We start from the raw sequence: 20,957 nt of genomic DNA on the forward strand, positions 1-20,957 counted from the left end.
CAATGGATGCACCAGCTTGTCAGTAAAACTTCAGGGTGAGTTCACTCAGGCCCAGAGATCTCCTTCAGCACACAACTTGGTAAACCAAGAGCCAGATTAGCCACATTGAGTACGCGTCCACCACTATAAAAACCTGACCTCTTGATATTTACAATGAACAAACAAATTATCAAGCTACAACAAAGACAACAAAAGGATTTTGCAAGACCGACAGAGTTTCCAACTGGTGGACAAAATCTACAGCCTACACTCCTCTGATTCGAGACCTTGCATTGTGAAACCAAAATGCCTATTGCAAAATGAGCCACTTGAAATCCAGTAGATGCAAGTTTTGACCTCAGTGGAAGGATGAAACCCATCCCGTTATATTAGGAAAAGTGGGAGTGCGTTGAGTTGGACAATATGCTTGTTGCTCCTGCTGAACTACGAATAACTTATCTTCCCTTATTCAATTGTGCCTTGAACTCCCATCCAATAAGTTTTTTTTCTATGAAACTATCCAATAAGTTTTCCTTGCTTAATTCTGAATCTTTCCATGCATAGCTGACACAAAAGGGGTGATCATGCCATTGCGACCAAGATCTTTCAGGCCTCAATTTCGTCACCAACAAAGATCGATTTTAGTTCTTTTGTGAAATGATTGAACCAGTCTGAAAGAGAAGCAAACGGCAGGAAACCAGTCAAGGCTGGGATAATAAACCCCAGCACAGCATAAAATACCCACCGACGAATCCAATATGGGAACCAAACAACTTCCTTGCTGTGAGATACTGATATAGGACCATGAAGAACACGGTACAAGACAGATGGATAACAATTTCCAAGTAGATGGATGGAACAAAGAACCTCCCAGCATATGAGCCAGATGTTCCCATCACCACCAAGAGTGTTGGCACAGAACCTTCCAGCAATGCCGCACATAACTCCCAAAAGAATGAAGTTGAAAGTTACTGGCATATTTGATCCAGACACCGCAGAACGCTGGAATGCTAGCCAAGCAATTGCCATAATCATTACTATGCCAAAGCCCATACGTGTTGCTGCTATGAAATGACATCTTAGGAAGAGCAACCCGGAATTGAAATTTGACACTGAATTTGGCATCCACCATGATTTAGGTCCCTGCATGAGGGGCAAGAGAGAAAACCTTTCTGATTACCACACAGGTTTGTTATGATTGTATTGTTCATTGACCACCGATGCAAAAAAAAAAACAAAACAAGACAGATGATAAGCTTACCCTTGAAGTGGCTGAGCATGCTGCTGTAATATCAGTTATTCTTTGGTATGAATAGATATAAGTTCCATAACCAAAGCATACTGACATGATAATCACTGCACTAACAAGAAAATCTATTAGTGTCCTCAGTATTTGTGCATGCCTTGTGTCCTGCATCTGAGTCTTGAATTTCTCCCCTCGGAAGGAAGCTTTCTGAAATCCCAAGGATATTTTCATCTTTTCTAACATGTGTGAGTAGGAGTTAAGTTCTAGTTGAGACTGTTTTAATTGCAATTTTCTCATGCTAAGGCCTATCTCAAATTCCTTGAGCTCGTTTGACCGTGTTTGCTCTTTTAAAGATCTCTCAAATGCATTAAGGATGCGCTGATCAGCTTCAGGAGAAGATATGCCACGAGTGCGGCGAGTCAGCTGCTGATTGCTTCCAGCATAAAGAACAAGCCGACTTTCCACTGAGTTCAAAACATCCTGCCTGATTTCCTGTGGGGGATTTTGTGGACCACCAGTGCTCAAAATGCTTGCTGCTGCAGAGTCTTCATGCTTAGAAGAACATTGGGGAATAGGACTTTGTTCAAAGACAGGCATCTCATTAACAAGATGAAGCGTCGTCAGTGTGCTGCTGAATGATTTCTCAAAATTTTTCATAAAACTCTCTAACTTATCACCATATATCTAGACAAAAGGTAAGTGAAAGACATCAGGAATTTTAGTAAAAACTGAGCTGTGCGATGATAAAGGGAACTATGCTTACATTTCTCAATGATTCCTTCACAGCCGATGTACATATCTGCATCAATAGTCCACACTCAGTTTCAGACTAAATTTTTTTGTGGTTTTGTATATACTTTTGGTCGAATTGTAGTACAATAACCTTGGAAAGGAGTGCAGGTTGTAATCTTTCCCCTGAATGATTCTTCACATTGACAACCTGCAGTAAGTGAAGGCATCTCCTTATTGCCATGAACCAAAAAAGACTTAACTAGTGCATAAAATATGATGTGATCATGCTAACATCAAGCCGTATGATGGTGAATTGGTGAAATATAGGATGTGCTTTGTTTCACTCTGTGTGTATTGATGGTGTAGCTATGCATGTGAACTCAAGAGTGGATGAACACATGACACATTCTGAGCAGATAATCACAACGATAGTTCATAGGATGGGTAGGAGAAAAGGCATCACAAAAATTTTAGTGGTCACTATGAATTTGCAATGTAAACATGTTTGACTTTAAATTGGTCAGCAAATGTTGCGATACTGATTTTGTAATACTACTTATTGTGGGAAAGCACTAGGTCTGCATAGCCCATACAGGCATAACAACAATTATGCTCCATTTCTCTCCTCTTTGAACCCATAACCAGTGAATATGAAAATTGTCTCAGTTTTGGCACTTCCCTGCATTCATGTGACTGTTTTGAAGCAGAAAAGGGTAATTCTCATGATCACTAACATCGAAGAAGGCACAAGTCATACAGAAGGGGATAACAATTAATTCTGTCGACCTGGGTTGATATTCAACTCATCCACTGGCCTAAATAGGAATCTAACTAATATCCAACATCCTGAAACAATGACAAGCAGGGGTCAGGGGAGCTATCTGGCAACTAGCAAACGAACCCGAATAGCTTCGAATCCCAAGCTCACAGAAACGCGAAAAAAATGACCATTTCTCAGCCACCGGCCCCAAGCTGCCACATCTCATTTGACGCGGCATTGCTCAGTACAAACTACTACAATCACAACGAAAACGAAATTGATTTCGGTAGTTCACCATGCGCCTCTTTCCGATTTGTAGCTATGCCTCGTCGGTAACAGCATCGCAATTAAGTACTACTAGAACGCTTGTGAAAGTAAAAATAAGGACACAAACATCGCTCGAGCCCTGACGATCCCTGGAAATGGAACGCACCTGCGCTAGGACGGCCGCGAACGACATCCCCAGGGGCAGCGCGAGGTCGTCCTGCACGCCGGCGCCGCCCGCGCCCCTAGCGGGCAGGGTTGGTGGCTCCTGCCGCCTTCGTCGCAGCCGGAGCCGGACCCCCCTGCGCAGGCGGGTGGCCCGGGAGGCAGAGCCGCCCGCGGAGGAGGCCGACGCCGCCGAGGAAGACGCAGCGTCGGCGTCGGCGTCGGCGCCGGAGGGGTCGCCGGATCGGTGGAGCCAGCCCGTGTCCATCTCGGCGGGGGGCCTGCGGACGGAGCAGACCGCAGACGGTGACCTTGTGGGGGGGGGGTTGGCCGGTGGCCTTCTGGGGTGTTCCTTTCTTCAAGGCAGGCTCCTGTCCCGTGATTCAGTTCCGTTTTGACTTCCTCCGTTGGGACGAGGACGGACGGGCGTGGGAACGGGAAAAGGGTGCGCCGAAGCGGCGTGGGAAATTACCGCGGGCGGCCGAATTAGCCGTTGTAGTAAAATTCTTGGAAACTTATTACAGCTCGGCAATTTGATTTTTTGAATTTTTTTTAAGATTTTGTCATTTTGGGAAAGGCAAACGGCGGAGAAGGGGAACAGGCACCGCGCCGAGAGACGGAGAGGGTGGCGCAGGTCTTGTGTTGATATGGGCCTGCGCGTGCCTGATCCGGCGGCCCAACGCTACTCCGGGCCCAGATTGCGGGCAGCCGGCCGCGTCCAGACATTAAAATTTTCTACTGGTTAGATCCAAAAGCGAAGAGCTACAAAAAAAATTATAGCAGTGGAGATGCGGGGTATCGATCCCCGTACCTCTCGCATGCTAAGCGAGCGCTCTACCATCTGAGCTACATCCCCAATGATGTCGGCACAATTCATAAAGTTATTCTAGTACGTTTATTATATAGATTTTTCCTTTGGCCACCGACATAACTACAACCTCGTAATCTGTGTATAAAAGTTGTCATGCAATGAAAGTATGTAGAATTATGATGTGGATTGCGAGCTAATCCATGGGCCACAATATATGGAATTATTGAGGGACATACGGCATTTGTGTGGCACCATCTATTTTAGCTTATGAAGTAATAAGAGATGCCCTAATCTCTTCGATGAGTAGACCAATGCTAGGATCAAAGCATATCATTACTGGTCACAACCACTTCCACTAGGGCCACCACAGGCGATGTTAAAGCCAGGCCCGTCAACGTTCCCACCAAGAACGGCAGCGTTGCAGCACTTTGGGCACCGTGACTCCCAACCTAATGGGCATGTCTTTTTTGTCAATCCTGTTGGCACCGATCGCTAAATATGCCTTTAATACGGCCGATGCATTATTGCCTTGCGTACAGCCATTGCCCATAAACCATATTGGTGCGTGCAAAACCATATTGGTGTGTGCAAGTCATGAGGTCTCGAGTTGTGCACCGCACCACCTACCTCATTGATATAGCTCTCTGGAAAGAAGGTCGGGACCAGAGTGTATCGGAAGTAGCCGATAGGTGTTTCATTCAAATATACTCACCATCGTTGCTAACCTGGAGCCTTGTGTATACTCATGGTGATGTAGGCAATGGCGAGGGGGGGGGGCAACGGTCCCCTCTGACTTGTAATTTTCCATTGAAAATTTTGAATTTTATCGAATTTTAGCATTGTTGGTCCTGTAACCATAGAAAAAAAATAAGTTCTTGGCTTCGCCCTAGACGCAGGATACACCATCATATGTTATGGAGGAGCGATGATCTTATTAATCGTAGAACGAACCAAGGGTAATGGCAAGAGAGGTTGAAGCACTTCCTCCGCTTGCCACCATCAATGTGCATGCAGTCAGGTCTTTTATTATTTGTGGAAGATCAATTTTTACATGGACAAATTAGACCCTATTCTTAGTAACTAATTGTGCTAGTGTGTTACGCACTAGAGGTTAGGATTGTCATTTCCAAAGAAAAAGTTGCTGGCCTGCATGTGCACGAGTACACGGCGTACCTTAGGAATTCTATCGGGTGCTTGTGGGGTTGTTTCACGTGCGTGGTATATACTAGTATATACTCCCTCTATCCCAAATTATGATTTGTTTTTGTTTTGACTGTTTTAGATACATAATTTTTATTATGTATCATTTTTATTATGTATCTAGACATAATATATATTTAGGTGTAGATCAAAAGCTATGTACTTACAAAAGCCAAAACGAATACTAATTTGGGATGGAAGGAGCAGCTCGCAAGACATATCAACTGTTCTATGGATACGTAAGGAGAGCACGTACCATAATTAAGCTCGGCATCAATCTGGTTGGTGGTATTTGGCAGGAATTCTCCAGGCGACCAACCCAATTCCTATCCACGGTTCCAGCGATAAGGCGATGACAGTGCTGGTAGTGGATGACTCGACTCAATTTTGGTCGGCCGCTACGATGGCAGCAACGGCGATGCGCCGTGGTAAGGCCAGTCCAAATCAAGCACCACGGCGAACTACAAGCACACGTATGGATCCACGCGATAAAATGAAAATGAAGTGAGATTTTAAGTTTTAATACCGAAGGCAAACCTAGTACTACCTCCCCTCTCCTTTATTTGACGCCGGCTAGCTCAAATTTGAGCTAATGAACGTAAAATAAACAAGAACGGAGGGAGTAGCATTAATTAAAGATCAACAGTCAACTTTCATGTAATCAATCTTGTTAACTAATAATATGTAATTCTTTTGACAGCCTAAGTGGTAGGAAGCTCAAATATAAAAGATGGGCTTTTCTAAACAAAAATAAATATAGAAGGTGGTAGTAGCTCCCACAGTTCCACTCCTATGCCATTCGTGCTCCAAAGGGTGGTGCAGTACCGCGGTCAGGACCAGATTGGCGGCGAGGCGGCAATCGGTAGCTGCAATCTCTCTTTAATTAGGGTTCGTTTGGTAGGGTTGTGGCTGTGGCTGAAACGGCTCCAGCTGTGGCTTTTTTGGCGTAGTAGCTTTTTTTAGCTCCAGCTTGTTTGGTTGGAAAAATGTTTGGCAAAACGGCTTCTCTTGGTAGTTTAAAATGGATAAGAATATAAAATGTTCATGATGCTCCTCTCTTTTTTCTTTCATTTTTTCTCATCTCTTCTTATTCTTTTTTTCCTTCCTTTTATTCTCATCTTATCCATTCATCTCTGCCAGATGGCCATCCATCTCTATCCTTTCTGCTCCCCGCCGACTGTCCTGCCTCCTGTTGGCTACCTCACCCCTGCCGCCGTCGAGCTCTCCCCCGCCCGCGACTCATCCATGCCGCTGTCGAGCTCCCCCCGCCCCCAATGCGCCCACGCCGCTGTTGAGCCCCGCAGCCCATTCACCTACGACTCGACGACCTAGTTGGAAAGTCCTGCTAAAGGGGACCTTAATCTATTCAAAGTTGCGTTGCAGCCTCGCAGCTAGCTGGCGCGTAAATCGATAATTAGCTTGGACGAATTGGTAGAGTGTATGGGTTTGTAAAAGAGCGTAATCTGAATTTTGTGGTTATTGGATAGGGGGTACTTTAGGGTCGGTTGCCGTTTTTCACTCTACATGTACGCACACATATCTTATGCTAATTAGTCTATCTACACTACTAGAACTAGTTGCCTGTATCTACTCAAAGACACCACGGTAACAGTTGTATCGAGATGGGATTGTGTGCATGCCTCCGCGTGGACATACAACCCATCACCATGTACCCGCCACAACGGCACGACGAGGAGATGACGAGCGGCCTAGCGGCGGCCGTGGAGGGGCTGGTTGAAGAAGCTAAAGCTCTTCTCAAGGTTAATGGAATCTGGTTATTAGCTCAGCGATCCGTTATTGTCGCAGCTTTATAGGCGGGCCGCGGGTGGAGTTCTGGGTGACGAAGCGACGCCAGCTCGCAGCCGCTCTATCGTGTGCCATTACATTGCTCGTGTAGTCGTGTGGGGTTGGGGTCGGTAGGAGTTGGGCCTGCGGTTAACACATTTGGATGCCTTGCTGTGTAGTTGTCAAGCATCCTTGAGAGTTCCCGCTGGCATTTTTGTAACTGCTCAAACTAACGTATAGCAAGCCCTTACTTTCGATCTGCTAAGCTGTATGAGGTGAGATTTTACAAAAATAAAAGAAAATAGAATGGAGATGCGGGGTATCGATCCCCGTACCTCTCGCATGCTAAGCGAGCGCTCTACCATCTGAGCTACATCCCCTTGTCCACTTGGTGATCCGCATTAATTAAATTTATTGATTATTTCCAATTGGCTAGTCTTACGCGGCGCCATCGGTCGTCTTCGATCCCGGGCTCCTTTTGTGCTTTATCTTGGTCTCGAAGCACTTGCATGACGACGACCTAAATCATTTGCTGCTTTGTGCTTTGCATGTGGCGGCCGTCAATCTAAGTGCAACTCGGCGGCAGTCCAACACGCTTGGCGTCGATCGATATTAAGCGGAGAAACAAGCTAGCAGGAACGAAGCTTCCTCCTCTCGATCGACCTGCTTTTGGCTCGTTGTTTACAGGAGAGAATTTTGGATGCATTGTCACAGCGGCATAGGGCGGAGCTTCAACTTCTCCAACGCCACCAGAGACACAGAGGGGATCTGAGTCTATCTCCGTCAGCTACTCCGCTTATGGCTCTTGGGCGGTCGAAAAAGCAGAGGAGAAACGTTGGCCGAGGGCTGTGATCTGAGCCAGGCGCTATCTCAGCGCGGCTCGCCCTTCGCCCGCCCGGCAGATCCATCGCTTACCGGGACTGCTGCTGCTACGGGCGACCAGGGGAAATGAAGGAAGACAAAACGTAAAGAAACGGATGATTATTCCTCCTCCCGCCGAGATCCGACGTGGTGACGCGGCGTCCGTACGTGCTGCCGCGGCGGTCAAACCGATCGCGCCACGCGTCCCTGCCCACCCGGCTGCCCGTACGTATCGGGTAGCGCCTCCCTCTCTCTATACGCATGACCGGGCAGCTGGATTGCAGCTCGCGAGGCCGGCAGCCTAGTAGGTTTGGTTATTCTAGTCTTAACTGAGTAGCCAGGTCGAGCAGGGCTGATCCGGGGAAGGCAAAGCAAGCCAGAAGCGACGCTCATCGGCCCGCCTGCAGCCGTACCGCGCCTGCAGGGGGAGGGGTTGCCGTGGTGCCCCCACCCTGTCCCCTGTGTCATTCTGTTTTGACCAGAAAATTAGAAGGAAGACCACTGCTGATATCATTTTTAGTCAACCGCTTTGGACTCTATGTGCTACTTCATCACCTGCATTCGTTTGGTTGTGGCTTTGCTCAAGCGTGCTTGCATGATCATATTGCACTAGATCGACGGTGGCCTCTCTAAATAAACAGTAAAAATAGCTAGGGACGTTATCATCTCACTAAACTTATAAGATGATTTTACGGTAGACCAGACCAATAATCTACCGTGGAAAAAGCTGTGGGCTCACGAATCGTAGTCACACCATGCATCTCCCTGCCACATGTCGGCACACCGGTAGGTAGCAGCTAGCAGTGCACTAGGGCTCCTCCATTTCAAAACGACCGGGCGTCATCTAGTGCAGGGCATGAGGGCACACCAACGCACACTCTCTCTCCATCTGTCAGAAGATCTCCACCAGCTCGCCGTGATGACGCCGTCTATGTAAGGATCATGGGTGCTCAAGGCTTGTCCATCACCGCTTGTTCGCTTCACCTACATCGAGCTTCCTCCCCATTTCTGCATTTCTGCCTTCATAAGCATCTCCATCCTTTCTCTGACTGATCACTAGCATTATCTTGGAACAGGACACTGTCAACGTCCACGCATTTCGTCAATTGTTGGTACTACTCATTCATCTTCTTTGAAAATTACTACTCATGCATCTGAGTCATAAACTATACATCAACCATAATTTGTTTCTCTGAACAAGTGGGCTGGGCGGGTGAGACAGTCGTTGTTAATTTCAGAATCCGGGGATCTGATGATGAGCCGGAGCCCCGATTTCGATTAGCTAAACTTGCATCAATGTATAGATCACAAGTCCTTGTTAATTTGATACGTAGATGTTCAGTAGAAGAGCAAGTGGGTGGTGAGATCAATGGTTGTTTTTTCTTGAAAATGCTGTGATCACCAGTCGTTTTTAATTTGACGCTCACATGCCTGCATGGAATCGAGAAGCAGGGGCTTTCAAGCTTGAGAGATCGAGCAGGGGGTTCCATTCGTGGACCAACCGAACGCATGGAGGAGCACCAGTCAGCGGCTCACGCCACGCCCGAGGCCGAGCAGCAGCCGCAGGTGGAGCTGGCGACAGCCGTCGCTCCAGCGGCGGAAGAGGACGGTGATGGGCCGGCCGAGGGTGGGGACGGCTCGCCGGCGGCGGCGGAGACCGCATTGCTTGGCCGGCCGCGGCGGACGGGGCTTCACCTTCTCGTCATGAACATCCGGAGCGTGTTCAAGCTCGACGAGCTCGGTGCCGAGGTGCTGGGCATCGCCGTGCCGGCGTCGCTGGCGCTCACGGCCGACCCGCTCGCCTCCCTGATCGACACGGCCTTCATCGGCCGGCTGGGGTCCGTGGAGATCGCGGCCGTGGGCGTCGCCATCGCCGTGTTCAACCAGGTGATGAAGGTGTGCACCTACCCGCTCGTCAGCGTCACCACGTCCTTCGTCGCCGAGCAGGACGCCATCCTCAGCAAAGGCGCCGCCGCCAAAGTCGTCGACGGAGAAGAAGAAGGGGAAAATCCAGGTCAGCACGCTGCTGTTGCCGCCACGGACCCGGAGAAGCAACAGTCACCTGAAGAAGCCGCCAAGAACGGCGACTCCAACGCTGAGCCCAGCGAGGCGCCGCCGGCCGAGCTCGCCGGCGCCGAAGAATGCGCCCCGGCCGTCATTGGCCGGAAGGGCTGCAAGAACAGGAAGTTCGTGTCGTCCGTGACGTCAGCGCTGATCGTGGGCGCGTTCCTGGGCCTGTTCCAGACCGTCCTCGTCGCTGCCGGGAAGCCGCCGCTGCGCCTGATAGGCGTCAAGCCTGTCAGTCACTGCGGCCGCAAACGGCGGCGACGTCCCCAGATTTGTCGCTGCAACCCATGCGAAATTCTTACGCATCAAGTGCTGACCAATTTTCAGGGTTCGTCGATGATGATCCCCGCGCTGCGCTACCTGACGCTGCGCGCACTTGGCGCCCCGGCGGTGCTCCTGTCCCTCGCCATGCAAGGCGTCTTCCGAGGCTTCAAGGACACCAAGACGCCTTTATACGCCACCGGTAAGACTAAAACCACCATTTCTTGAGCTTGCATTGAGCACCAAACCAATGTGGTTCGTTCCATTTCTTACCGTCCAAGACGATTGTTAACTAATACGGTTCCCTGCTAATCTCCATGCTTTGAATCTCCAGTGGCTGGTGACCTGGCAAACATCATGCTGGATCCGATCTTGATATTTGGCTGCCGCATTATGGGCGTGATCGGCGCAGCCATTGCCCATGTTTGTTAGATTAATCTCCTCCCCAATGGGCCCAAAGGCCCATCGGGACCCTGATCCGCGCCCTGATCGGGGGCGCTCACCCTAGCATTGGGTGGTGGGCCCCTGTCGCGCTGCGCTATATAAACAGGGTGGGGGCCTCGGCTCGGCTCACGAGGTTCGCCGTAGCCAGCCGCCCCACCGACACACCTACCGATCTAGGTTTTGCGCAGTAGCGGCGGGAAGTACCACCGCCACCTCACCGGGGATCGGACTCGGCACTGCGCGTCGCTGCCTTGCACAGACTTCCCCAAGCGAACCCGTGATGGCCAGCAGCTCTGCTACTTCCACCCCTAGGGGTGAAGGTATTCCTATCTCTCTCTCTCTCTCCCTCGGCACACACCAGAAACACCAAGTCCCTCGTGTCGTTTATGATCCCGACTAGATATGCATCTAGAGATCCTAGGCACGAGTCTAATAATGGTATCAGACACCTCACTAGAAGCTCTTCTAGATCGGGAAAAAGAAGTAGATCCAAAAAGAAACAGAAAAAGTAAAACCCTAACCCTAGATCTAAATAAAAGAGGGACGAGGAGCGGCTTACCTGCCGCCGACCTCACCGCCGCACGTCCACCGACGGCGAGCGGCAAAGGCCGGCCGAGCCTCGGGCTCGCCGGGGAAAAGCTCCACCGGAGCATCCGCTCGGGGCTCGGGGGGGGGGGGGGGGGGGCACAACCGCACCACCAAAGGACCGCTCGACGGCGGCGCGCCCAACCTCACGGTGGACGCGCACGCCGGCGAGGGGACCCGCGGTGGCGCCGGCCCTCCTCCATGGTCGCCATGGCCCTCTGGATCTCGTTTTTTTAGGAGGCTCGGAGGGAGAAAGGGGGGAGGCAAGAAAGAGAAAGGGGAGGGGGCTGCCGCGGCCGTGCGCCGGCGGGGCCATCCCTCCACCACCGCCGCCGCCGGCCATCGCCGGGCGCGGGAGAGACAGCCCCGCCGCCGCCGCCACGGCGGGAGCTCGCAGGGGGAAAAGAAAGGAAAGTAGCTAGGGTTGTGGGGGAGCCGGCCGTTCCGCCGGTTTTTGATCCGCCGAAAATGACGCTCGACCGTCGGATTTGGACGGGCGGTCGAGATCGTCCGGGCCAGATTTGGCCCAGGCGGGAGGAGGCGCTGGGCCGTTTCCGTGGCCCAGGCCCAGGTTGCGGCCTGCGAACCGCAGTCAGGCGTCACGAGCGAGCAGAACAAGCTTCGGGCCTGCAATTTGGCAGGCCGCCTTAGCGGGCCGGCGACGTCGCGCGAGCAGGCCGAGGACGGAAACAGACTGTGGGCTGTTTTCGCGATTGGGCCGAAAATAGAGTTTTGCACAGTAACGTTTGAAAATTAGTTTTTTCTATTTTCAGAAGCATTTAATTGATGTTTTTTTGCATTGTTTTGATCTCTAATCTAATTTGAACCAACGGGGTAATTTGTATTAGAGATTAATAAAGTTTACACAGTGGTTTTGCTTCTGAAAATAGAGTTATTTCACAGTTTCCGCTGCAAAAGTTAAATTTATTGCTCTATTTAAATTTAATTTGAACCAACGAGACAATTAAATTTGTGAGAGCATGATAAAGTTAATTAGATTATGGTACTGTTATTTTCTGACCAATGTTGTTAATAACTGTATCATGATTTAAAAAGTTTTTTGATGCTTTTATTTCTATTTCTGCCCAACGGTGATATAGTTTTAAATTGCATAAACAATTGTATGTTTTATTTTTTGACCAACGTTGGAAATAAATCATGCAATTATCGTTATGATCTCACCTTGGATTGCAAATTTCAGGATCATTCAACTTAATGGCTTGCCTCAAAGAGATACCCATTCTGAAAGGCAGCAACCATACAGAGTGGAGGAAGAAGATTGAATTCTCCTTCGTTTGTGGAGAAGTTGACTGGGTGCTGACTACACCGCGGCCACAAGCTCCAGAGAAGCCAGTGAGGGCTGAAGGTGATGATGATGCTACATGGCAGCAAAAGGAAAGGGACTATGCTCCACTAGAGTTGGTATATACCCTTGAAAATAAACAGTGGACCACTGCCAACAAGAAATGTATGGCTTTGGTAAAGAATACGATTGAGCCTGCAATTTTGGGCTCGATCACAGAGTGCGACTCCGTCGCAGAGTACCTCGAGAAGATAAGGAATCAGTTCACTGGTTCCTCAAAGATATATGCTACCCAGCTATTCAAGCAGCTGGCCACAGAGAGGTACAATGGAGGAGGGACTGGCATAAGAGATCACATCTTGAGGATGTATAACTTGGCAGCACAGTTGAAGCCAATGGATCTTGAGCTCAAGTCTGGGCACATTATTCACTTGGTTTTCGCTTCCCTGCCAAAAGAGTTTGACACTTTTGTTGTCAATTATAACATGCAGCCAGAACAGTGGGACATGGAAAAAATGATAGCCATGTGCGTGCAGGAAGAGGATAGAATTAGATCCTCATATGGGGGTTCATTGCACTATGTGAAGGATAACAGGAAAAAGAATGCTAACTCCTCTTTCAAGACACGAGGAAAGGCTCCCATGCAGCAGACTGACTAAAAGCCTCTCACAGTAGACAAAGATCAATGTGTACACTGCAAGAAAGAATGTCCCGACTGGTTAAAGTTGATAATGGCAAAAAGAGGTGAGAACACTATCTCCTTTGTAAATGAATCCTTGTATACACAGTATTCCAAATCTACTTGGTGGATTGACTCAGGTGCAACTGTTCATGTTGCAAATTCTTTACAGGGATTCCGTTCGACGAGGACTACGCAAAGAAGCGAAAGATGCGTTGAAGTCGCAAATGGAGTCCAAGCAGATGTTGAAGCTGTTGGCGATGTCTCTCTAGAGCTAGTTGATGGTTTCATGCTTGTACTTAGAGATGTACTTTATGTTCCTTCGTTACACAGAAACTTGATTAGCATTTCACGTATGGACCATGATGGATATGAATGTCATTTTGGAAATGGAAAGTGTGCCATTTGGTTTGATAATGCATGTGTTGGTGTTGCCATCCTTCACAATGAGTTATATTTATTATCACTGCGTGAAAAAGTAAATTCTGTGTGTGATGTGAATATGAATGTATCCTCGTCAGAGAAAGAAACAAAGAAAAGAAAGAGAACTCATGAAATATCGTTGAAATTATGGCACTGTCGTTTAGGCCATATTTCGAGGGGGAGAATAGAAAGACTAGTTAAGAATGAAATTCTTCCTCAATTAGAGTTCTCAGACTTAGAACAATGCGTTGATTGCATTGAAGGAAAGTTTGTAAAGCAAATTAAAAAAGGCGCTAAACGTAGCACAGGAGTTTTAGAGATAATCCACACTGATATTTGTGTACCATTTCCTGTGAAAAGCGTGGATGGCTATGACTCGTTCATAACATTCACAGACGATTACTCCCGTTATGGCTATATTTATCCAATTAAAGAAAGAGCAGAAGCGCTGGATAAATTTAAGATTTTTAAAGCTGAAGTTGAAAATCAGCATAACAAAAGAATGAAAATAGTAAGATCCGACCGTGGGGGGTACTATGGTCGACATACCCCATTTGGCCAAGTTCCTGGACCTTTTGCAAGATTTTTGCAGGAAAATGGCATAGTAGCCCAGTATTCTATGCCGGGCGAGCCTCAGCAAAATGGAGTAGCTGAAAGGTGTAACCGTACACTGATGGATATGGTGCGCAGCATGATGAGTTATTCCACCTTACCATTGGGACTGTGGATGGAGGCGTTGAAAACCGCCATTCACATTCTAAATAGAGTGCCAAGTAAATCGGTGCCCAAAACACCGTATGAACTATGGACGAGAAGAATACCCTCACTAAACCATCTGCGTGTGTGGGGGAGCCCAGCTGAGGCCAAAGTATTTAACCCAAACATTGGAAAGCTAGATCCCAAAACAGTAAGCTGCCACTTCATTGGCTATCCGGAAAGATCAAAAGGTTTTCGTTTCTACTGTCCAGACAGATATACAAAGTTTGTAGAAACGAGACACGCGATTTTCTTAGAGGATGAGATGGTGAGGGGGAGCATGGTGGCTCGAGAGATTGATCTTGAGGAGAAGCGGGTGTGTGCACCTAATCCGATGATTCAGGAACCATTCTTCTCACTACCTGTAATTCTCGCACCAATAGTTCCTGAGGTCGAGGTGCAAGCACCTGCTACAGTACCTGATATTGTGGTGCAGGCACCTGCTGTGATTCCACCCGTGGAAATGATGAGTGAAGTTTTGGAACCTGTCCTTCAGGAGCCAATTAAACTCATCATTACACACGAGGAAGAGTTGCAGCAGCCACCTCTGGATGATGTGCCACAAGCAGAGGCACAGAATGTGCCCGAAAGTGAGGGGCCTAGAAGGTCTCAAAGAGTTAGAAGATCAGCCATTCCTGATTACTATAAAGTTTATAATACAGAAGAAGTTCATATAGAAGGTGATCCCACTTCATATGAGGAAGCCATGAAAAGTGTTCACTCATCAAAGTGGCTAGAGGCCATGGAAGATGAGATGAAATCAATGAGTTCCAACAATGTTTGGGAACTTGAAGAGATTCCTAAAGGAGCCAAAACAGTAGGCTGTAAATGGGTCTACAAGACTAAACGTGACTCCAAAGGGAATATAGAAAGGTATAAGGCGAGACTTGTGGCAAAAGGCTTTACACAAAGAGAAGGAATAGATTACAATGAGACTTTTTCTCCTGTCTCATGTAAAGACTCCTTCAGAATCATAATGACACTGGTTGCACATTTTGACTTAGAGTTACATCAGATGGATGTAAAGACGGCATTTCTAAATGGGGATTTAGAAGAAAATGTCTACATGAAACAACCCAAGGGTTTTATCATGGAAAGCAAAGAGAATATGGGATGTCGTCTAAAGAAATCCATTTACGGATTAAAGCAAGCCTCTAGACAGTGGTATCTAAAGTTTAATGATATAATCAAGAAATTTGGGTTTCAAGAGAATATAGAGGACAATTGTGTCTATGCAAAGTTCAAAAATGGGAAATACATTTTCCTAATTCTGTATGTGGATGATATCTTACTTGCAAGCAGTGATATCAGTCTACTGCAAGAGACAAAGAAGTTTTTGTCCTCAAACTTCGATATGAAGGATCTTGGTGAAGCATCATATGTTTTGGGCATAGAAATTCACCGAGATAGACTGAATGGGGTTCTTGGATTATCACAAAGGGCATATTTAGAAAAGGTTCTAAAGAAGTATAATATGCATGCGAGTAAGGCCACACCTGCTCCCATAGTCAAGGGCGACAGTTTTGGGAATTTTCAATGTCCCAGGAACCAGTACGAGATCGATCAAATGAAAGCGGTTCCATATGCTTCAGCTGTCAGAAGCTTACAGTATGCTCAAGTGTGCACTCGCCCTGACTTAGCTTTTGTCACCGGGGTTCTTGGTAGATATCAAAGTAATCCAGGTGTAGAACACTGGAAGATGGTAAAGAAAGTATTGCGCTACGCGCAAGGCACAAAAGAACTCATGCTTACATATAAGAGATCTGATTCCCTAGAGATAAAAGGGTATTCAGATGCAGATTTTGCGGGAGACAAAGATGATAGAAAATCCACGTCTGGATACGTATTCACTCTCGCAGGAGGAGCTATCTCGTGGAGAAGCTCAAAACAGAAAGTAACTGCATCATCAACGATGCATGCGGAATTCATAGCATGTCATGATGCCACGGGGCAGGCGATGTGGCTAAAGAAATTTATACCCGGATTGAGATTGGTTGACTGTATTCACAGACCACTAAAGATGTACTGCGACAATGAGCCAGCAGTATTCTATGCTCACAACAACAAATCAAGCAATGCTTCCAAAACCATTGAGATAAAGTTTTATGTTATGAAAGACAGAATCCAAGATCGCACTATAAGTCTCGAGCATATAAGAACAAAAGATATGCTTGTGGATCCGCTCACGAAAGGCTTACCACCCAATGTTTTCAGAGAACACTTAGCCGGCATGGGTTTAAGGGAAAGCCTATGATTCCTGGATTGTAAAAGGCCCAAAAGAAACAGAATTGTTTCAAAATAGAGAGGTGTGTTGTAGCTGTTGATTCTATCGGCAATTAAGTTGTGACGATGAGGCATGCTCTACATATTAATCTACGATGAAACGAATAAAAGCGAAAAGTGTAAAGTTAAAAGTAAATGATGAGATCAAGGGGGAGAATGTTAGATTGATCTCCTCCCCAATGGGCCCAAAGGCCCATCGGGACCCTGATCCGCGCCCTGATCGGGGGCGCTCACCCTAGCATTAGGTGGTGGGCCCCTGTCGCGCTGCGCTATATAAACAGGGTGGGGGCCCCGGCTCGGCTCACGAGGTTCGCCGTAGCCAGCCGCCCCACCGACACACCTACCGATCTAGGTTTTGCGCAGTAGCGGCGGGAAGTACCACCGCCACCTCACCGGGGACCGGACTCGGCACTGCGCGTCGCTGCCTTGCGCAGACTTCCCCAAGCGAACCCGCGATGGCCAGCAGCTCTGCTGCTTCCACCCCTAGGGGTGAAGGTATTCCTATCTCTCTCTCTCCCTCAGCACACACCAGAAACACCAAGTCCCTCATGTCGTTTATGATCCCGACTAGATATGCATCTAGAGATCCTAGGCACGAGTCTAACAATGTTCTCTCTCAGGAAGTCCATCGATCTCAGCATGCGTCGTGTCGTGCCGACATGAGTTGTGGCGGCACATCCGACCGGCAGAGGCTGACAAGGGAGGAACTGTATGCAGGTACCTGATAACGCTGATAATGCTGAGCAAGCTCGTGAGGAAGGTCGATGTCGTGCCGCCCAGCCTGAGATGCCTCAAATTCCGCCGTTTCCTTGGATGCGGTGAGCATTTGCATTTGAATTCATCATCTACGAGACGAGATCGATTGACATCAAAGCATATGGAGTATGTTGTGAGGTGGTCTGGTGGTTTTTGACTGTGGAGATTAACCTCTAGCTCTAATCATCGGCTATTGCAGGATTCCTTTTGCTGGCCAGGGTGGTGGCCGTGACGTTCTGCGTGACGCTGGCGGCGTCTCTGGCCGCTCGCCACGGGCCGACCGCCATGGCCGCGTTCCAGATCTGCTCCCAGGTCTGGCTGGCCACGTCCCTCCTCGCCGACGGGCTCGCCGTCGCTGGCCAGGTTAGCAAGCTCTTCTGTTCTGCACTTGTGCTGATGACCACAACCAAAGCAAACACTAACTGGCCGAGTATGTTCCATCGCCATGGCTGACTTGTTGACCTCTGCTTGTGTGGCAATGCAGGCCATGATCGCGAGCGCCTTCGCCAAGAAGGACCACTACAAGGTGTCCGCCACCACCGCCCGTGTCCTGCAGCTCGGCGTCGTCCTGGGCGCCGTGCTCACGGCCGTCCTCGGGCTCGGGATGCAGTTCGGCGCCGGCGTCTTCACCAAGGACGCCGCCGTCACCAAGACCATCCGGAAAGCCGTTCCGGTAAGAATCACCCAACATTACACGGTAACCTCGGATCGATTAGGCCAAACTAATCAGCACTACGCTTAATTATCTCGGATGGATCCATGCATGGCAGTTCGTGGCCGGGACGCAGACGCTGAACACGCTGGCCTTCGTGTTGGACGGCATCAACTTCGGGGAGTCGGACTACGCCTTCTCCGCCTACTCCATGGTCGGCGTGGCGGCCGTGAGCGTCCCGTCCCTGATCCTCCTCGTCGCACGCCGGCTTCGTCGGGATCTGGATCGCTCTCACCATCTACACGAGCGTCAGGGCCCTTGCCAGCACCTGCAGGTAAGCCCGGTAGCCCACTCCACCATGCACCGAGCCACCGATGCACGATCCGATTCACATGCGCTCCAGGAATCGAATTGGGGGATTCATGGTCATCTTGTTTCAACAAAATAAGTAGATTAATGGTACGCGTCTAATTCCTCGCGCATGCAGGATGGGAGCAGCCTGGGGGCCATGGAAGTTTCTTCAGCAGTGAGCAGTCTTCGGCCCACTACTATTGCACGTAGCCATACTAGAATACAGTATACGCGCCTATGCATACCTGTGGGTATACGTGATGTACATGTACACCTAGACTTGTACACTTGCACTTACATATAGTATGCTCGAGGATATAATTTTCCATGGATGTATATACCCCGGCCGTACGTGTTGACACGGGTGCTGTGTTTATGACATGTGAATATCCATCCGTACTTGCACGTTCAAGCAAAAGGAAAACCAAGACATGTAGAAGGTTATATATAGGTGCATTCGGCAAATAGAAAAAGGTTGTCGATCATTTAGATGCAAAAATCAGATTATATACTACCCTCTAGTCAAATGAATCATATTTTATAAACTAATCGGCAAAATTCCGAGGGGAGGGGCACATGCCCTGCAAGCAAACAATTAAACTAGGTTAATCATCAACTAAAATTTGAGAAAATCTGGCTAGATTTAGTGTTTAGAGGTTCAAACTAATGTTACAGACTTACAGTCTTAAGTATGTGATGATATTTCATTTTCTTTTTCTAGTATTTGCAATGTAACTCGAACTAGATCTGAAGATATGAGTGCTTTGCATAAGGATGAATTCAAATATGGGAGTGTTTGTACTTTTAGAAGTGCTAAATGTGGATTAGCTTAGATAGTGGGCATGATTGTTTCTTTTACCGTCACTAATATTAATTCTATGTTTTTGGATGATATCACTTCTATTGTTCTTTCATTGCCCTATTCTTTCAAAGGTTTGCAATCCATGTGGAGTAGATGTGTACAAAACACCGAACGACCATTTGTCACTACACAGTTCGTTAATTAATCCAAGAGTCACACACAAGAATTACAATCGGTGCCGGTGCGTGCTTACATGCAGCCGAAACCAAGATTAATCGAACCAAAAAAATGAATGAAACACAAGACCAATTCAAAAAAAATAAATAATAAATTAATAAGCACGAGACTCTGACAACCCAGCAGCTACGCCGATGGAGCTCTCCGGTTGACGCGATCCCACGGTCGCACGCGTAGTGAGGCCATGAGTGTGGATCATCGTGACCGCGCCGATTAGACGCCCTTGCCACCCTTCCTCTCGGTGTCGTGTGAGTTCATGCTGAAGCTGTTGAGCGTGCGGCCGCCGGCGGCGTTGAAGCTGAAGCTGTTGGTCTTCTTGCCGGTGGCGGCTGCCCCGGTGGCGTTGACGGGCGCCGCGTGCTGGCTCAGCAGCAGGAGCCCCATCAGGGCCACGCACAGCAGAGTCATGCGCAGCTCACCGGACTTGGACGCCATCGCGGGACTGGCACGGATATGACGGGATTATTGGCAGGGATGGAAGTCTGATGTTTATTCGGATGGATCGCGGCTTGGTTATGGTGGAGATGGTGGTGTTCTTGGAGGCTCTTTTTATAGCGTGGGAGAGGGGAGCTGAGCGGTGGCGGGGAGAGGTTTCAGGGGCAGCGTCCGTGATGCTGCGGCGTCGCTCAAGAGTAGGCCCGATGCTGTGCGTTGGCCTACTAAATTTGGGGGACCTCACATTCAGAATTAGGCAATTGGCATACGCATCGCATGCGTGGGTGGGCTTTTAGTTTTAGACTTCTACTAGTTTTTTTTTCTTTTTGAATTTAGATGCATGGCGATCGTATTGTCTCAACTTCATTACTAGATTCTGCATCTCTGTACAACTGTGCTGTCAATCGCAAAACTCAGGAAGTACCAAGGCATTGCCTTTTCTTATTCTTTGTGGAGCAATCTAACACAATGCAGGGGCATGGCACTGCCTCAGAAGATCAATGTCCAATACGCTCTTGAAAATGGGAACAAAGTTGTGTACTACAAAAATCTATTTCAGCACTTTGAGTTACCAAAAATAAACAGAACTATGCAAAATTCAGCAATGGGCCAGGTTAGCTATTGCTTACCAAATTGTTTTTTACTATTTGTTTAGGATATGAATATCTGCAGTACCTCTAGCTAATAGTACCACTGGTGAAGAATCTAATAGTGTGTTCTCTTGTGTATTCAAGAGAGAAAAACAGTACTGATGTAATGTTTGAGGTGCCTTCTCCAATCACCAATTACAGAGTGTGGGCCCGTGAAAGGGAACGACCAGAAAGGACCCTTAGAGCAACTCCAAAAGGCTGCTAATCTTACCCCCAATATCCTTTTTAGGGAGAAAAAGAGAAAAAACGAACTCCAACAGTCCACCCAAACCACCGCGTATATTTTAGCGTTGGCGTTCCTCCCCCAATCCTAATTCTACTGTATGAAGCGTTATTTGTGGTCTGGGGTCGGTTGAGGCATTGTTTCTTTTCCACCTCTTGCCATCCATTCGGAAAAAAAACAGAAAGGAGGAAAAGGCTATCGACGGGAACAGTTACAAAAACAGTAGTATAGCATAGTGACTCTTATC

The 20,957-nt window shown here is 48.2% G+C and overlaps 2 protein-coding genes, 2 non-coding genes and 1 pseudogene across 4 annotated transcripts; 2 read left to right on the forward strand and 3 right to left on the reverse strand.

The window, feature by feature from the left end:
- Positions 1–80: 80 nt before the first annotated feature.
- LOC117858233 (protein CPR-5) lies at positions 81–3,532 on the reverse strand. Its single transcript, XM_034741264.2, has 5 exons — positions 3,151–3,532; positions 2,109–2,165; positions 1,989–2,024; positions 1,241–1,909; positions 81–1,122 (listed from the first exon to the last, which is right to left on the reverse strand). The coding sequence occupies exons 1-5, from the start codon at positions 3,412–3,414 to the stop codon at positions 586–588; spliced, it is 1,563 nt and encodes a 520-aa protein (XP_034597155.1). The 5' UTR covers positions 3,415–3,532; the 3' UTR covers positions 81–585.
- Positions 3,533–3,929: 397 nt separating this feature from the next.
- Positions 3,930–4,002, reverse strand: TRNAA-AGC (transfer RNA alanine (anticodon AGC)). The gene has a single exon. It is a non-coding gene; the product is annotated as a tRNA-Ala (tRNA).
- A 3,247-nt stretch (positions 4,003–7,249) lies between these two features.
- On the reverse strand, positions 7,250–7,322 carry TRNAA-AGC (transfer RNA alanine (anticodon AGC)). The gene has a single exon. It is a non-coding gene; the product is annotated as a tRNA-Ala (tRNA).
- Positions 7,323–9,312: 1,990 nt separating this feature from the next.
- Positions 9,313–19,021, forward strand: LOC117858793 (protein DETOXIFICATION 42-like; annotated as a pseudogene).
- Positions 11,629–13,194, forward strand: LOC140223011 (uncharacterized). Its single transcript, XM_072294301.1, has 2 exons — positions 11,629–11,731; positions 12,362–13,194. Exons 1-2 carry the CDS (start codon positions 11,629–11,631, stop codon positions 13,120–13,122), a joined length of 864 nt encoding a protein of 287 aa, XP_072150402.1. The 3' UTR covers positions 13,123–13,194.
- Positions 19,022–20,957: the final 1,936 nt, after the last annotated feature.

The sequence above is a fragment of the Setaria viridis genome, chromosome 5 (assembly GCF_005286985.2).
Source record: "Setaria viridis chromosome 5, Setaria_viridis_v4.0, whole genome shotgun sequence".
Classification (NCBI taxonomy): domain Eukaryota; kingdom Viridiplantae; phylum Streptophyta; class Magnoliopsida; order Poales; family Poaceae; genus Setaria; species Setaria viridis.